The following is a 17,366-nucleotide window of genomic DNA, read 5'->3' as shown; positions in this document are numbered from 1 at the left end:
CATCAAGACAATATAATAATCATGGCCTTCTATGCTCTTAATAACACAGCTTCAAGTAAAAGAGAAGTTTACTGAATCAGAGAAGAAATGGATAAATCCACAGTCATAGTGAGAAGATTTAAAATACTCCGCTAAGAAACAAAGATAATAACAGCAAAAAATTGTAAGGAAATAGATTTGAACACCAAATTAAAAGGCTGGATCTAATAAATACATAGAGAACTCAGGAGCCAACAGATGGAGCATATACATTCTTAAAAACCACGTGGAACACTTGTAAAATACAAAATAAACCTCAACAAATTCCAAAAATCTACACCACATAGTCTGTTATCCCAAGATAAATGCAATTTAAATTAGAAAATTACACTTTTTTTTTTTAAAGATTGGCACCTGGGCTAACAACTGTTGCCAATTTGTTTGTTTGTTTGTTTTTCTGCTTTATCTGCCCCAAACCCCCCTGTACATAGTTGTATATCTTAGTTGCAGGTTCTTCTAGTCGTGGGATGTGGGTCGCCGCCTCAACGTGGCCTGACGAGTGGTGCCATGTCCGCGCCCAGGATCCGAACCCTGGGCCGCTGCAGCGGAATGTGCAAACTTAACCACTCGGCCATGGAGCCGGCCCTGAAAATTACACTTTTAAAATAGTAAAAAGTAAAATAAAAAATAACTATAACAGAAAGCAGATACCCAAATAGTGAAATATTTGAAACGAAATGACTTTCAAAGTACTATATAGCAAAATTTATGGGCTATATAACCAAAGCAATACTTAGAGATACACTCATGTTCCTGAATAAATATAGTAGAAAACATAAAATCCTGGAAAGAAAATGAGCTAAATATTCAACTCAGGAGACAAGAAGAGAAGGAGGGGAGGAGGAAAAGGTACAAAATCGAATAAAGTGGAAGAAAGGAAATTATACACAACTAAGAAATCGTGAAATAGAAAACAAAGACATAGAGAAGATTAATAAAGCGACAAGCTGGTTCTTCAAAAAGAGTAAAACTTAGACAAAATTGAGTACAAAAAGGTCCAAATACACAATATGATATATAACTTCCAAGAAAGAGAGGAGAATTTTTTAAAGTCTCAGTCAATCCAAAAGAAGAAAGGAAATGAAAAATAAGAAAAACTACAGAATAAAAATAGGACATACTCTAGAAGCAACAGAAAATGTGAGTTAAACAACAATCATTCAAGAAAGTTATGTTGTCCCCAACATCTGCACCTCACAACCAGAAAAGACAGTAGTCACTGAGTTTTACAGGTGAATTTTAAGAAATGTTCAGGGTAAAGATAACTCTTTTGCAAAATATTTACAGTGAATAGACAAAGAGGACGTAGTCACTTGATGATACGAATGAGCTGGGCCCCCTCTCCCTGGTCTAACAGGTGAATCTAACAAGCAAGCTGCATAGGCTTAAAGTCAGTCCAGAAACCAGCGCCGTGCTGTGAGGCAGCCGCGCAGCCTCGTAAGCCCGTGTCTAAATGGCCTTGCAGCGTCCCCTCTCATGACTGAAGATGCCAGCAGGATGGATAAGCAACAGGAGGAGACAGTGGGGCCCTCACACTCACCTTTCCAGGCTGCATTTCTTAGAGATTGAGGGGAAAAGCAATGGCCCTGCTCCTTGCCTCCCTCACACGTAGATAACACCAACATTACAAGCCTTGTTTGATGTATAACCAGAAAGTTCCTGCTACCCTTGCAGTAGATGACTGTTAGATGTTAGCCTTCTCCTGCCCTGCTCAAAGGTATGTAAACTGCTTCAGACCTGCGGCCTCGGAGCAGTTCCTCAGAACACTGCTGGGCCGTTTCCCTGGACTCAAGTTCCTCACTTTGATTATCGAATAAACTCCTTCCTTTCACCTTTGCCCAGACTCTTTATTTCAGTTGACAATGAGTTTACTATAAGATTGATATCAAAACTGGACAAGACACTAACAGAAATAAAATTTTAAATCAATTTCAGTTATAATCATAAATATACTTATCTGAAATAAAACACTAGCAAATCAAGTCTAGCAACCTGTGTGTGTGTGTGCACATGAGTGTGCACGTGTGCACTTCTCATAACGGGACGGCATTTATCTCAGGGCTTGGGTTGTGGAATGTGAGAAAAATGTCAATGCAATTCACTGCTTTAACAGAAGAGTGTAGGAAAACCACATACTCCCTTCAATAGATGTAGAAAAGGCTCTCCGTAAAACTTAACAATTGTTTATGATTAAACTCTTTGCACATTAGATAAGACAATGATCCATTGCTGCCTGTCAGCTTCAAATCCACCCGTGAGTCTCAGCTCTGCAGCGATGCACCCACCGGGCCCTTGGGGCGCCTTCTCCTTCACAGCGAGTACGACGCTTGGCTTTGCCGCCAGGGGGCGGTGGAGGGCCATCCAGGAGGGAAGGGCTCCCCTTCTGATTCACTGCGCATTACCCCCCGGCCGCTGTATGGCTGGTCAGGGTGCAGGCATGTGAGGACATCCAGTGGTTCTCTCTTTTTTTAAAAGTCAATATACTTTAAGTATAATCCATAACAAGCAATGTAGAATTCACCCAGAAAGGAAAGGGAACTTAAATATTTTGGGATTACATATTCAAGATAGTTACAGATGTAAAAGGTTACATTACACGCCCCATAGAATTTTGCTGACATTCTTCCACTCCTGCTTAACTATACTGTAAGCTTGAGCTTCTCAGGACTGCCTTTACTGTCTCCTGACATTAACTAATAAAATCCCACAGCTTGACCTGAAAACAACAGACCTTTCTAATCGCTGGTAACAAACATCTCATCAAGAAACAGAAAAATATATTCTGAACTCTGAAATGATAAAATGCCGTGCAAAGGGCACTTGGACTTCACAACAAGACTCTACAACAAGGGTTGCAAAGTGCCGTGAACGTAATTCTCAGTCTGTAAGCAAAGTCCTCAAGCACGAAAGGCACTGAGCTGTTTAGCAGCTAGACCCTGGAGCCTGACTGGATTCAAGCACAGCGCTGCTGCCACCAACTGTGTGACTCTGGGAAACGGCCCTCGGCTCCCTTCACTTGAGTTTTCTCACCTACAAAAGACAGTGACAACACTCCTCACCACACAAGATTGCTGTAGGGACAAAGTGAATTAAAATTTCCAGGTTTGGACCATGCCTGGCCGTGTGTAATACCACATACCTTTTCACTGAATAACTAAAATTGGTTCTCTTCCTTTACCGTGGAGGACATACTGAAATCAGCATTGCTGTGCTCTGGCACCAGCACGATTGTTCTATGAAGGCTGGGCTTCCCCACCTTTCCTCTCACCTCCAGCAAGACGGCTCCCATGAAGTTAACCACACCCCCTTTTACAATCCACTTCTACAGTGTAGCCTTCCACAGAATTTTTTCTTTGGGCTCACCCTTCAACCCAACCCTTAATTGACTCCCAGTTTTTTGAGTTTTAAGACTTTTCTGGAAGTAGGTCTGTTATGAAAGGAACTCCACTGTTGATAATTCAAATATGGTTTTTGCTTTGCGCCCAGTTTTTAAGTGCTGAGTCTGTGAACAGGCAGGAGCCTTGGCTCCATGTGTGCCTCGGGTAGCATCCTCGGTCACAACTGCATGGTCAGGCCTGGAGAGGATGCTGGGAGGAGACGCTTACCCTGACCACACTCATGAAGCCTGCTGTACTCTGTCTCTTCACCCACAGGCAGGGCGGGCATCATACCAGCCATCTCACAGCACGTCGGTGAGGACTAAGTGACTTTGTGAACATGCTTAGAAAATGCCTGGCCATCAGCACACCCCAGATACATGTTACCTTTTGTCCCTATACACGTAATCATGTTAGATATCATGCTAAATTTATCATGTTAAATTTATATTTAAATTCTTCTGATTCACTAAACTGGGTTTGTATTTCTTTTTGCCACCATAATTGAGTATATACATGCCAGGCATTGTGATAGGCATTTTTCACATAAATAAGATAAAGGTCTTATCTCATTTAATCATCAACACAACCTTATGAAGCAATTACTGTTCTGCCCATTTACACCAGGGCCCTGAGACGCGGTGGCTGGAGGCAGAGCTGGGCCTGAAGACCCCCTTAATCATCGAGCTGCTGTAATCATTCCCTTTATACCACTAAACCTCACGTTAGTGATTCTGGTATTTCCCGACTTGCTCATTTTTTGACACTGCTACTATGCATCTACGCGTTCATCTCCATTTACACAAATAAGAATTATTTTAAAGACACCACGTATTTATGTGCAAGCATACTTTAAGCATCGTCAGTAAACTGGGTGCTCTGAGGGACCCAATAACTCTCCCTTGAGAGAGACTCCTGAGGAGATCACTCACTCCTTTTACATTTCCCCCATTGACCTTTGTCCAAGGCTTCGACCACAGCACACTGAGTCTGAGATGCAAGTGGCACTTAAGCGTAATGGGCGCATGTTGGAATGACTGTTCACAGGGCAACCCTCAGGCCAGGTTCCCAAACCAGAGGCTCTGAGCCGGGAGGCAGGTGTTAGGAGCCCCATAGGTATCAAGGCCACATAGGGCGAGGGGCCAGCACTCACGTGGTGACAGTGTTGAAGCCACAGGCCTTCAGCTTCAGGAGGCGGTCCCTCCAGTACTCCCTGGGCACGCGGAAATAGTGGATGGAGCCCCCGAAGATCAGGAACTTGTGACCCTCCAGTGTGAAGTACGGATTACTCCCAACTCTGCTTTCAGTCTGCAGTCCCATGGATCGGTTCCTCAGCTCCAGAGGGGTCAGACGAGACCAAATAAACCTGCTGAGATAGCGAGAGACTGAGAGAGAGAAACGGAAAGAGGAGCGACTGTTGAAGCCTTAGCAGAAGAAGAAGTTATTGTTAGCAGGACGTGCTTTGTGCATGCTTCTGATGTTATTTTCTCCAAGAAAGGAGAGAAAGCTCCCCTCTCCCCACTCAGGCAAACCTGTACTGGGATAGCTGAGGCTGCGCTTTTCCAGATAAGAGATTCTTTTTATGTTTCACTCGAGGAGAAAAACCTGATAAGATACATGGTAGGAAAAAGATGCACAGGATTCTTTTCCAGAAGAGACACGGGCTGAAAAGAGAAAGAAATGACAATGACAAGGGGAAAGCATCGGCCTTCTCAAGCTACAAGGGCTGGAAAGCTGCTCTAGAGGCAGACTGGAGCAAGGGGTCCGGCGGGCTCCTCACCGGCAGCGCCCCTAGGCTGGCCTAACGGCCAGGAAGGCCCCTGCACACCCAGGGCGGCCCCACAGTCCACCTCAGTCAGGGCAGAAAGATGCCGATAGACTTTCAGCCCCAGGAGCCTGAAGCCAGCAGCAGGACAGGGCTGGGCCCCAGGGCAGGGGGTCCTGGGAAAGGATAGAGGAGGGGTAAGGGGCTCAGTGAGAGACGGGAGCGCTTCATCCACCAAGTTCAGGAAGGACAGTGCCTGGGACCTGGAGCCCTTTGTCAGCGTCCACACTGATTTTCTTCCATCTGGAAAATGGATAGATCCTCAGCAGGGCGCGGTAACCCAGGTACGGGCAGAAGAAAGAGCGGAGGAGAGAAGGCTTGAAAGGCGAGTTGATAAGGAGAGTCTTGGGCAGGTTTGAGGGCCCAGAAAGGCATCCCAACCTAAAGGGGCCCTTGCCCTCCCGTAACGTCCCCAGGGGCCAGCGCAATAAGTGCCTGCGCCTGACTGGCTGACTGACAGACGCGGAGGGAGGTCCAGGAGGCTCCCCGGGAAGAGCGCTTCGTGACGGAGAACCTGGGATGGGGCGAGAGGGGCGCCCCCGCCTGCAAGGGCGGGATGGGCTGCGGCCTGGCGCGGCCCCGGGACAGCGGGGAGGCTCACCTGGAGCGCGGCCGGGAAGCCATCCCCACGGGCTGCAGGAGCGGAGGTCGGGCGCTGCTCCCGCCGCCTCTCGGCAGCCTGGGGACGCAGCCGGGGCCTGCCGGGCAGCGCCAAGGAGAAGGTCTCGGGCTCTGGGCTGCAAGAGGGACTGAGCCGGGCCTGCGACACATGGTGTCCGCCCACCTGTCTGCTCAGATGACCTTCAGCTGGGGGGAGTAAGGCGGTCGAGTCTTGGGTTATCACCCTGACCTTGATTTTCCTAAACTGCGTATCACCAGCCAATTGGGACAGAAAGGCAGAAAGGCGGAGCAGAGGGGGAGGCAAGGAGGAGGACAATTCAATCTACCCGAGAGCTGGGAAGTTTTGATTCCACGGGTTCAACCACTTTAACGAGTGGCCCTTTGGTACCAGACGGCGCTTCTGGACTAATAGATGTGGTGTACACGCAGGAAAATAGTTTCAGTACGATGAGTAAGTGCTAAAATAAAGGCTCCACAGGGTGTGACGACGACGCACAGGCGACCCTGGAGGAGGAGTTTTCTCAAACTGAGTTGGTAAATGAGTGTGAACTATCAGAGCGAAGGAAAGTGGGAATGCTGTTCCTATCAGTGGGAATAGCTTAAAAGTAATGACTTAATGTGTGTAAGAAACTAGCTTGGAATTCTTTGCTTATAAAGTAGCAGGAGACGGGGCTGGAGACATCAGATCGGGAGGAGGCAGGGCAGGGAGGGCTGTGGATGCCACGTCCAGCAGCTAAGTCTCTTTCCAGAGATTTCAAGCAGGAACTACATCAGCAAAGGGTTGTATGGAGATTACTTGGCCACAGGCTGGAGGCTGGATGGGAACAGACAAGTCATCCCAATAGACCCGGTCCCCCGGGGACGAGGGCTCTTGTGTTTCTCTTGGTGGTAACAGTAAGCAGGAAGAGGGAGTGGATTTAAGAAAATGTTGTGAAGTAAAGTTGGTAGCTCTTGGTAATTGATTGGATGTGGCAGGTGATACAGAGAAAGGAGTCTGGGATGACGACCATGTTTCAGGCTTAAGTGACTTGGGTAGATGGGGGTGACCTTTACTGAGATCAGAAACACGGGAAATGATAGAGGTTTGAATAGAGACAAGAGTGTTGAACCCAGTTTTGGCCATGCTGGATTTGAAGTCCCTGTGATGAAAAGAGAAATCTTCTGATCTCTTCTCTTTGAGCATTTTTAGGTTTATAATAAAATTAAGAGGAAGGTGCAGAGATTTCTCATATAACCCCTGCACATGCACATGCACAGCCTCCCCTCTGTGAACATCACTCACTAGAATGGTACATTTGTTACCAGGGATGAACCTGCATTGACACCTCATAATCACCAAAGTCCATAGTTTACACAGCGTTCACTCTTGGTGCTGTAAATTCCATGGATGTGGACAAATGTATGATGCTATATATCCACCATTATAATATCGTACGGAGTGTTTTCACTGCCCCAAAATCCCCTGGGATAGTACCCATTCACCTCTTTCAAACCCATCCCCCTGGCAACCACTGATCTTTTTATTGCCTCCATAGTTTTGTCTTTTCCGGAATGTCATATAGTTGGAACCATATAATATGTCGCCTGCTCAGATTGGCTTCTCTCACTTAGTCATATGCCTTAAGTTCCTCCCTGTCTTTTCATGGCTTGATAGCTCATTTCTTTTTGGTGACGAATAATCCATTGTCTGCATATACTAGTTTATTTCTCCATTCATCTACTAAAGGACATCTTGGTTGCTTCTAAGTTTTGGCAATTTTTGTGTGGAAATAAGCTTTTGACTCGTGTGGGTGTAAGTGAGCTGGCCCCAGCCCCTCCTCTGTTTGACTACCCGCTGCTATGCACGTACTTTAAAACATTCATATGCTCGTCTGATTTGTGGCCTCCTCCTACGTATGTACTCCCTGATACCTTGATAAATTAAAACTTTGTTCTATGAGTTTCTCTCCAGGAGCAAGCTGACCACAGGCGGGAAACACACCTACAAGGTACCCATCCCAGCTGACAGAAGAATGGCGCATGAGTCCTGGAGCCCGTCGTGCCTGGAGACCAACATTCCTGGATCGCCTCCTCACTGCCCATCTTCTCTATATGACTGCCTCAAGATTCTGTAATCCTGGAAGATGGATTTTTGAGACATTAGTCCCCTATCTTCCAATTAACTGGCTAATCTAATTAAACTTCCTTTCTCAATCTCTAACTCTTTGTGATTAATTGGCTCAGATCACAGTGAGCAGAGCAAGCCCATTGCTCAGTATCAAGTTGCTGCAACCCAGATGGGACCACAGCCTCTGCCCATGGCCAGTCGACTTGGAGGAGGCTGTCTGGGGATTCTTTCCTGCAGCTGCCGCTTTTCCACCTGGGGAACTCCCCTTGTGGTTTCCTCATTTGGCGACTGCCTCCAATGCTTCAGTGATCGGGAAACGAAGGACTGGATCGTGAGCTGAGGAGCTTGCATCTGCAGCTAGGTGAGTCATCTGGGGTGTACCTCCTGGGTACCATATTCCTTTTCCCTTCTCTGGGTGCCTTGATCAGGCCAACGCCCGTCTGGTTTAGGCACCGTTGTTTAGGGATAGAGGAAGTACAGACTGCCTAGTATATCATACGGAAGACTAGTCTCTGGTTTTTCTGTGGTGCGCACACCAGTATGGTCTGTTCTCCTGAGTGTGTGTGTTGTTCCACCAGTCTGTTTGCCAGTTTTTCTCTCTGTCAGAATCTCACAACATACTTCCAGTGCTTGTTACATCATCTGTGGGGACTCGAAGTTTGTGACCTTTTCTGTCAAGTGTCAAGCTAGAATTGTACACTTCAGTGCGGGCACCACTGTTTGTGTGCTAACCCCTAGGAGGAAGGCGTGAGAGCGTGGCCTGACCACCTTTCCCACGCTTAGTCTGTCTAGTCTGGCATGATCTTTGCTGTCATTGTGTAAAAGTCAGGTTTAGGCTTAAAGTAAGCTGGATTTGGACTTCCCGCGAAATAGAAGATCTAAACATCTTTGTGCCAGGCGCCTGACCGCCTATTCCAGTGTTGGGAAATTAGATGTTTACCCCGCCTGAAGCCAGTACCTCTTGTCTCCTTGGCTGATTTAGCAAGAACTGTGTGCCCAGACGGATGGGATTTGGCTAAGTCCTGTAGTGATACGGACGCCTCGACTCAACCCCTGCACCCTGCTCCGGGTTTGTAAACTGTCAGACACAAACGACCACCAGGAGAGCTACCCTGTCCATTCCAAGAAAAAAAAAAAAGAGTCCAGCCAGGGTGCATGCTGGCCAATTGGGCTGATTTCAGTTGTGAGCCCATGACAAAGAAAAGGATGATCTTTTACTGTAATGTAGCCTGGCCCCACTGAACCCTGGGCTCAGGAGAAAAGCGGCCCCAATAGGTCACCCAATTATGATACCATCTGGCAGCTAGAACTGTTCTGAAAGAAGGAAAAAAAAAGATAAAATCTCCTAGGGGCTGACCCTGTGGCCGAGTGGTTATGTTCACATGCTCTGCTTTGGTGGCCCAGGATTTCATGGGTTCGGATCCTGGGCGCAGACGTGGCACCGCTCATCAGGCATGCTGAGGCAGTGAACCACATAGCACAACCAGAGGCACTCACAACTAGAATATACAACTATGTACCGGGGGGCTTTGGGGAGAAGAAGAAGGAAAAAAAAAAGATTGACAACAGATATTAGGTCAGGTGCCAATCTTTAAAAAAAAACCAAAACTCCTAATGTTCAAGCCTGTATGCTGTTATATCTAGATCAATGGACCAAGGAGTCCCCTGGCTCCTCCGCCTCCTCTCCCTTTTCCAGGTCCACTGCTCACCCAACAGAAAATGCCTGAGGGATTGCTGGGTCTAAGAGAAGGATTCTCTCCTTCTCGAACCTGGCAAGGGACACAGTTTGGTCAGGGGGCCTTCCCGGAACAGGGCAATTTCCACTGTGACAATATCGCATAGACATAAATGGACACGGGCGACTGGCCAGCTTCATTTGGATGCACTCTCCTTTCTCTACCTTGAATCTTTTAATTAGAAAGATTTTATATGCTTGAATGCTCTGTTCTCCTCCTGGGATGAAACTTTCTGTGTAAACTGAATGCTCAAGTGACTTTTACTCTAGGCCAGCCAGAGGTGCAAGTGCTGCTGGTTCCAGATGGCCCCCCTAGGTGTTCAAATACCACCACCAAACCCACTGCCACTGGAGATCTTCAAGGAGGTGAGACCGGACGTGTGAGCAGATGGGAAGCCTGGGAAAACACAGAATGTCCAGCCAATACATAGACCCTTGAAAACCCAAAAGATAAAGCCTAGCCTGAAACAATATCTGCTAAAACAGGAGGCTCAGAAGGGCATTCAGCCAGTGCTGCAGAAATTCCTGAAGGCAGGATTAATCAGACCTTGCCAGTCGCTATACAAAACTCCTATTCTCCCAGTCAAGAAACCTAATTCAGAGGAATATCGGTTTGTTCAGGACCTTTGTGCCATAAATGAGGTGGTTCAGGACCTGCATCCTGTGGTGCCCAGCCCTTACACCTTGCTAACCAATGTTCCAGGTGAATACGGCTGATTTTCAGTTTTGGCCTTAAATGATGCATTCTTCTGCATACCACTCACAGAAGAATGGCAATCACTTTTTGCCTTTGAATGGCATGACGCAAATACTCAGGCCACACAACAATATTGTTGGACCTTGCTCCCTCAGGGCTTTAAAGACTCCCCTATGCTATTTGGGGAGGCCCTAGCTAAAGACCTGAGCCACCTGAGCAATTACGAGAAGGATTGCTGTTACAGTGTGTGGATGACTTGCTGATAGCGAGCCCCACTTATGAGCAGTGCCTGGCCAACACAATAAAGACCTTGAATCCTTTGGCTGAATGTGGGTATAAGATCTCACAAAAGAGAGCACAGATATGCAAACAAAAAGTTACATACTTAGGGTTTACCTTATCAAAAGGCCAAAGGGAACTGCTGCCAGACTGAGAGAAAGCTAGTGTGTCTGAGCCCTCCCACCGCTTGGCCACAGCTACAAGGATTCTTGGGCAGGGCTGGTTTCTGTCGGATCTGAATTCCTAGCTATGGCCTCAGAGTAAAGCCCTTCTATGAGGCTCTAACCGGGCTAGACCAGGAGCCACGAGAATGGACAAAGGAATGTCAGGAGGCCTTTGATACCATCAAGACAAACAATTTCAGCCCCAGCCTTGGGACTTCCTAACTTGGACAAGCCCTTCAACCTATATGCATGTGAAAGGCAGGGAATAAGCTTGGGGGTTTTAACTCAAAAACTGGGCATGACTCCCCAGCCAATGGCTTATTTTTCCAAGCAATTGGATGAGACCAGTAAAGACTGGCCCCACAGCCTCAGGGCAGTGGCTGCTACTTGTGACATCCTGCAGGAAGCTGAAAAATTCACCCTGGGCCAACCCACCATGGTATGTGTGCCACATCAAGTACTCACATTATTAGAACAAAAAGGAGGACACTGGCTCACTGCAGGAAGGATGGGCAAATGCCAAGCCATCCTTTTGGACAATCCAAATGTACAGATGCAAGTATCCTAAACCCAGCCACCTTACTCCCTAACAAGACATCAGAAGCCTTAGGACACAACTGCCTGCAAGTTATCGAGACAGTGTATTCTAGCTGCCTGATTTCTTGGACTGTTTGCTGGAGGAAACAAGACTTGCAAGTCTTCACAGATGGCAGCAGCTTCATGGGTCAAGGTAAGAGACGCATGGGGTACATGGTCATAACTTTACAAGAGACTTTAGAGGCCAAAGCCGTAGCCCCAGGGACATTGGCTCAAAAGGTGGAGATCGTCACCCTCACTTGGGCTCTACATCCAGGTCAAGGGAAAAGAGTAAATATGTACACAGATTCCTGTTATGCCTTTGCTGTAGTTCATGCTCATGGGGCAATCTGGAAAGAAAGGGGATTCTTAACAGCAGGAAAGAACAGAAATCAGACATGGCCCTAAAACCTTAAAACTGCTTGGTGTTATTAATGGACCTGCTTAGGTAGCTATCATGCACTGCCCTGGCCACCAGAGGGAAAATCTAATGGGTCCAGAAGTACATCATAGGCCCCACCTACAAAGGACTATACAACAGGTGACTAAAAATTGCATAATCTGTGGAAAACACAGCCCCAAGACTGCTTCCAGTCCCCCGCATCTGGGCACCCAACATAAAGGAAATTGGCCTACTGAAGACTAGCAATAGACTTTACCCAGATGCCCTGGGCAACTGGGAATTCTAGGTTTCTATTAGTGTTTGTGGACACCTCTGGGCGGGTAGAAGCCTTTCCCACTCAGACTGAGAAAGCATCAAAACTCACTCGCATGTTGCTAAAAAAATCATCCCTGGGTTTGGTCTGCCTAATACCTTTCAGGGTGATAATGGACCAGCCTTTATCTCCCAAATAACCCAGCAGGTGTCCAAAAGCTTAGGCATCCGATGGCTACTATGCTCAGCTTGCAGACCTCAATCAACTGGAAAGACAGAGAAAATGAATCTCTCAAAATCTGTCAGGAAACACAACTAACTTGGGGTAAGGCACTGCCCCTTGCCCTGCTACGGGTTAGAGTAGCTGCCCAAAGTGGACTCAAATTGAGTCTTTTCAAAATTCTATATGGGAGACCCTTTCAGGCATCTACCCCCAGGACTGAATCTCTGGACGTTTTAAGGAATGTCATGATTGCTTATTATGTTAAATCATTAAGCTCTGTACTAACTTCTGTCCTTGAGTCTGCTCCTCATAGGTCTGCATATCCATCTGATGTCCCTCTACACACCTTCCGACCTGGTGATCATGTTTTGCTAAAAACTTGGAAAGATCAGGGACCCAAAAACCAGTTGTCACTCAAATGGACGGGCCCCTTTGAGAGTCTTCTCACCATTCATTCATCCGTAAAGCTTGTAGGTGTGAAACCCTGCATACATCACTCCTGGATCAGGCAGCCCCCAAATCACAGAAAAGTATCCCACATGTATCGATGGGAATGTGGGTGGTGGAACCCCTTGGAGAACTAAAATATGTCCTTAAAAAAACCCTTTGATCTAATCTATCTAACCCTTCTTCTAATTCAAAAGGAAAGTAACTCTTTTCCGTGCGATAGTCCCCCTACAACGCCCTGATTCAGCAGGAAGCAGCTAGAGGAATTACAATGCCCTATCTCCCCCTTGACCATAAGATTATGGGTTACTACTGACGGGGGAAATTGTAGGTGAGCAAAAGTGAGGCCATCTTGTTTTGCTAAATGTCCCCAACCCCTTCTCTGTGTGACTACTCACTGCTCTGCACATACTTTAAAAAATTCACATGTTCTCCTGATTTATGGCCTCCGCTTACGCATGCACTCCCTAATACCTTGATAAATTAAAACTTTATTCTATGACTTTCTCTCCAGGAACAGGCTGACCGCAGGCAGGAAACACACCTACAAGGTATCCATCCCAGCTGACAGAAGAATGGAACAATGTGATGCCGGGAGCCCGTCATGCCTGGAGACCAACATCCCCGGATCCCCTCCTCACTGCCCATTTTCCCTATATGACTGCCTCAAGATTCTGTAATCCTTGAAGATAGGTTTTTGAGGCATTAGTCACCCACCTTCTGACTAGCCAGCTAATCTAACTACACTTCCTTTCTCCATCCCTTACTCATTGTGATTAGTTGGCTCAGATGACAGTGAGCAGAGAGAGCCCATTGCTCAGTACCATGGGTAAACACCAAGAAGCTTGATTGCTGGGTCATATGGTCAGAGTATGTTTAGTTTTGTAAGAAACCTCCAAACTGTCTTCCAAAATGGCTGCATCATTTTTCACTCCTACCAGCAATGTACGAGAATTCTTACTCTTATTCTTCTTCAAGCTCAACCTGCTTGCCAGCATTTGGTATTGTGCACGTTCTGGATTTTCTCCATTCTAATAGATATGTAGTAGTTTCTCACTAATGTCTTAACCTGCGTTTTCCTGATGACATATGATATGGAGCATCTTTTTGTTTATCATGGTTACTTTTATCATTCCTATTATTATTATTTTCACATCTTTCAGATCTTTCATATTTAATAGTTTTTAAAATTATTTTATCTGGGCTGGCCCAGTGGCACAGTGGTTAAGTGTGCATGTTCTGCTTCGGCGGCCAGGGGTTTGCCCGTTTGGATCCCAGGTGCGGATCTGGCACTGCTTGGCAAGCCATGCTGTGGGAGGCGTCCCACATATAAAGTAAAGGAAGATGGGCAAGGATGTTAGCCAGTTTTCCTCAGCAAAAAAGAGTAGGATTGGCAGCAGTTAGCTCAGGGCAAATCTTCCTCAAAAAAAAAAAATAAAATAAAATAAAATTATTTTATTGAGGTCCTATTGGTTTATAACATTGTATAAATTTCAGGTGTACATTATTACATATCAGTTCTTGTATAGACTGCATTTTGTTCACCCCCAATAATCTAGTTTTTATCTATCACCGTACATATGTGCGCCTTTACCCCTTTCGCTCTTCCTACACCCCCTTCCCCTCTGGTAACCAGTAATCTGTTCTCTTTGTTCATGCGTTTATCTTCCACATATGAGTGAAATCACACGGTGTTTGTCATTCTCTGTCTCGCATATTTCACTTAATGTAATACCCTCAAGGTCCATCCATGTTGTGGCAAATGGCATGATTTTGTCTTTTTTTGTGGCTGAGTACTATCCCATTGTGCATATATATATAACATTTTTGTGTGTGTGAAGAAGATTGGCCCTGAGCTAATGTCCATTGCCAATCCCCCTCTTTTTGCTTGAGGAAAATTGTCACTGAGCTAACATCTATGCCAATCTTCCTCTATTTTATGTGGGACACTGCCACAGCATGGCTTGATGAGTGGTGCTAGGTCCACGCCTGGGATCCGAACACACAAACACGAACCCAATCACTATGGCATCAGGCCAGCCCCTATATATACCACACCTTCTTTTTCCAATCATCAGTTAATGCGCACTTGGGTTGCTTTCACGTCTTGGCTATTGTGAATAATGCTGCAATGAGCATAGAGGTGCATGACTCTCTTTGTATTGCTGATTTCAAGTTCTTTGCATAAATTCCCAGTAACGGGATAACTGGGTCATATAGTATTTCTATTTTTAATTTTTTAAGAATTCTTCATACTGTTTTCCATAGTGGCTGCATCAATTTTCATTCCCACCAGCAATATATAAGGGTTCCCTTTTCTCCACATCATCTCCAACATTTGCTATTTCTTGTCTAGTTAATTATAGCAATTCTGATAAGTATAAAGTGCTACCTCATTGTAGTTTTGATTTGCATTTCCCTAATAATTAGCGATTCTGAACATCTTTTCATATGCCTCTTGACCATCTGTATATCTTCTTTGGAAAAATGTCTATTCATATTCTCTGCTCATTTTTTGATCAGACTATTTGTTTTTTTGTTGTTTTGAGTAGTATGAATTCTTTATATATTTTGGAAATTAACCCCTTGTTGGAGATATGATTTGCAAATATTTTCTCCCAGTTGGGTTCTTTTTTGTTTTCTTTATGGTTTCCTTTGCCTTGCAGAAGCTTCATAGTCTGATGTAGTCTCATTTGTTTATTTTTTCTTTTATTTCCCTTGCCTGAGTAGACATGATATTCAAAAAGATGCTGCTAAGACCAATGTCAAAAAGTGTACTGCCTATATTTTCTTCCAGGAGTTTTATGGTTTCAGGTCTTACATTCAAGTCTTTAATCCATTTGGAGTTAATTTTTGTGTAGAGTGCAAGATAGTGGTCTACTTTCATTCTTTGGCATGTGGCTGTCCAGTTTTCCCAACGCCAGTTATTGAAGGGATTTTCCTTTCTCCATTGTATGTTCTTGGCTCCTTTGTCAAAGATTAGCTGTCCATTGATGTGTGGTTTTACATCTGGACTTTCAATTCTGTTCCACTGATCTTTGTATTGTTTTTCTGCCAGTACCATGCTGTTTTGATTACTAAAGCTTTGTAGCATATTTTGAAGTCAGGGATTGTGATGCCTCCAGCTTTGTTCTTTTTTCTCAGGACTGCTTTGGCTATGCAAGGTCTTTTGTTGTGCCATGTAAATTTTAGGATTCCTTGTTCTATTTCCGTGCAGAATGTCATTGGGATTCTGATTGGGATTGCATTGAATCTGTAGATTGCCTTAGGTAATATGGACAGTTTGACTATGGTTATTCTTCCAATCCATCAGCCTAGAATATCTTTCCATTTCTTTATATATTTTTTGATTTCTTTCAATAATGTCATGTAGTTTTCAGTGTATAAGTCTTTCACCTTCTTGGTTAAATTTATTCCTAGATATTTTATTTTTTTTGTTGTGATTTTAAATGGGGTTGTATTCTTGATTTCACTTTCTGCTAGTTTGTTGTTAGTGCATAGAAATATAACTGAGTTTTGTATGTTGATTTTGTATCTGCAACTTTACTGTATTTGTTGATTATTTCTAATAGATTTTTGGTGGATTCTTCAGGGTTTTCTATATGTAAAATTATGTCATCCACAAATAGTGAGAGTTTCACTTCTTCCTTTCAAAATTGGATTCCTTTTATTTCTTTTTCTTTCCTAACAGCTCTGGCTAAAACTTCTAGTACTGTGTTGAATAAGAGTGGTGAGAATGGGCATCCTTGTCTTGTTCCTGTTCTCAGAGGAATGGCTTTCAGTTTTTCGCCATTGAGTATGATGTTGGCCGTGGGTTTGTCTTATATGGCCTTTATTATGTTGAAGTACTTTCCTTCTATACCCATTTATTGAGGGTTTTTATCATAAATGGATGCTGGATCTTGACAAATGTTTTCTCTGTACCTATTGAGATGATAATGTGAGTTTTATTCTTCATTTTGTCAATGTGGTTTATGACATTGATTGATTTGTGAATGTTGAACCATGCCTGCATCCCTGAAATAAATTCCCCTTGATTGTCATGTATGATCCTTTCAATCTATTATTGTATTTGATTTGCTAATATTTTGTTGAGGATTTTTGCATCTATGTTCATCAGCGATATAGGCCTGTAATTTTCTTTTTTTGTGTTGTCCTCATCTGGTTTTGGTATCAGAGTAATGTTGGCCTCATAGAATGAGTTAGGAAGCTTCCTCTCCTCTTCAAGCTTCTGGAAGAATTTGAGGCTAGGAATTAAGTCTTCTTTGAATGTTTGGTAGAATTCATTGGGGAAGCCATCTGGTCTTGGACTTTTGGTTTTTGGGAGATTTTTGGTAGCTATCAATCTCTTTACTTGTGATTGGTCTATTCAGATTCTCTATTTCCTCTTGATTCAGTTTTGGGAGGTTGTATGATTCTAAGAATTTATCCATTTCTCTAGGATCCAGTCTGTTGGTGAGTAGCTTTTCACGGTATTCTCTTATACTCTTTTATATTTCTGTGGTATCCATTGTAATTTCTCCTCTTTCATCTATGATTTTATTTGAGCCTTCTCTCTTTTTTAGTTAGTGAGCCAGGCTAAGGGCTTGTCGATTTTGTTTATCTTCTCCAAGAACCAGCT

General features: G+C 44.6%; 1 protein-coding gene and 1 long non-coding RNA gene across 26 annotated transcripts in view; one reads left to right on the top strand and one right to left on the bottom strand.

Moving 5' to 3' along the window:
• Positions 1 to 6,105, bottom strand: part of GLB1L3 (galactosidase beta 1 like 3) — a 74,822-nt gene extending 68,717 nt beyond the window's left edge. For 4 of the 25 annotated variants that reach the window (XR_011440909.1, XR_011440912.1, XM_070273950.1 and 1 more), the window contains exons 1-3: positions 5,843 to 6,103; positions 4,949 to 5,080; positions 4,570 to 4,782 (exon numbers count right to left, since the gene is read on the bottom strand). Coding sequence is in view for 20 of the 25 variants with exons in the window: in XM_070273950.1 (XP_070130051.1) it covers positions 4,570 to 4,782; positions 4,949 to 5,080; positions 5,843 to 6,012 (515 nt within the window). In the remaining 5 variants the exon portion in view is untranslated. Of the gene's footprint in view, positions 1 to 4,569; positions 4,786 to 4,948; positions 5,081 to 5,842 lie in introns of all 25 variants that reach the window. The other 21 variants (XM_070273939.1, XM_070273944.1, XM_070273947.1 and 18 more) reach the window with 17 other exon arrangements.
• Positions 6,106 to 7,813: 1,708 nt separating this feature from the next.
• LOC138925127 (uncharacterized) lies at positions 7,814 to 16,792 on the top strand. The gene is made up of 3 exons (XR_011440916.1): positions 7,814 to 8,330; positions 9,975 to 11,574; positions 13,260 to 16,792. It is a non-coding gene; the product is annotated as an uncharacterized lncRNA (long non-coding RNA).
• The last annotated feature ends 574 nt before the right edge of the window (positions 16,793 to 17,366 follow it).

This window comes from Equus caballus, chromosome 7 (assembly GCF_041296265.1).
Source record: "Equus caballus isolate H_3958 breed thoroughbred chromosome 7, TB-T2T, whole genome shotgun sequence".
NCBI lineage: Eukaryota > Metazoa > Chordata > Mammalia > Perissodactyla > Equidae > Equus > Equus caballus.
The sequence above is the reverse complement of the archived record's forward strand: the minus strand, read 5'-3'. Positions and strand labels throughout refer to the sequence as shown.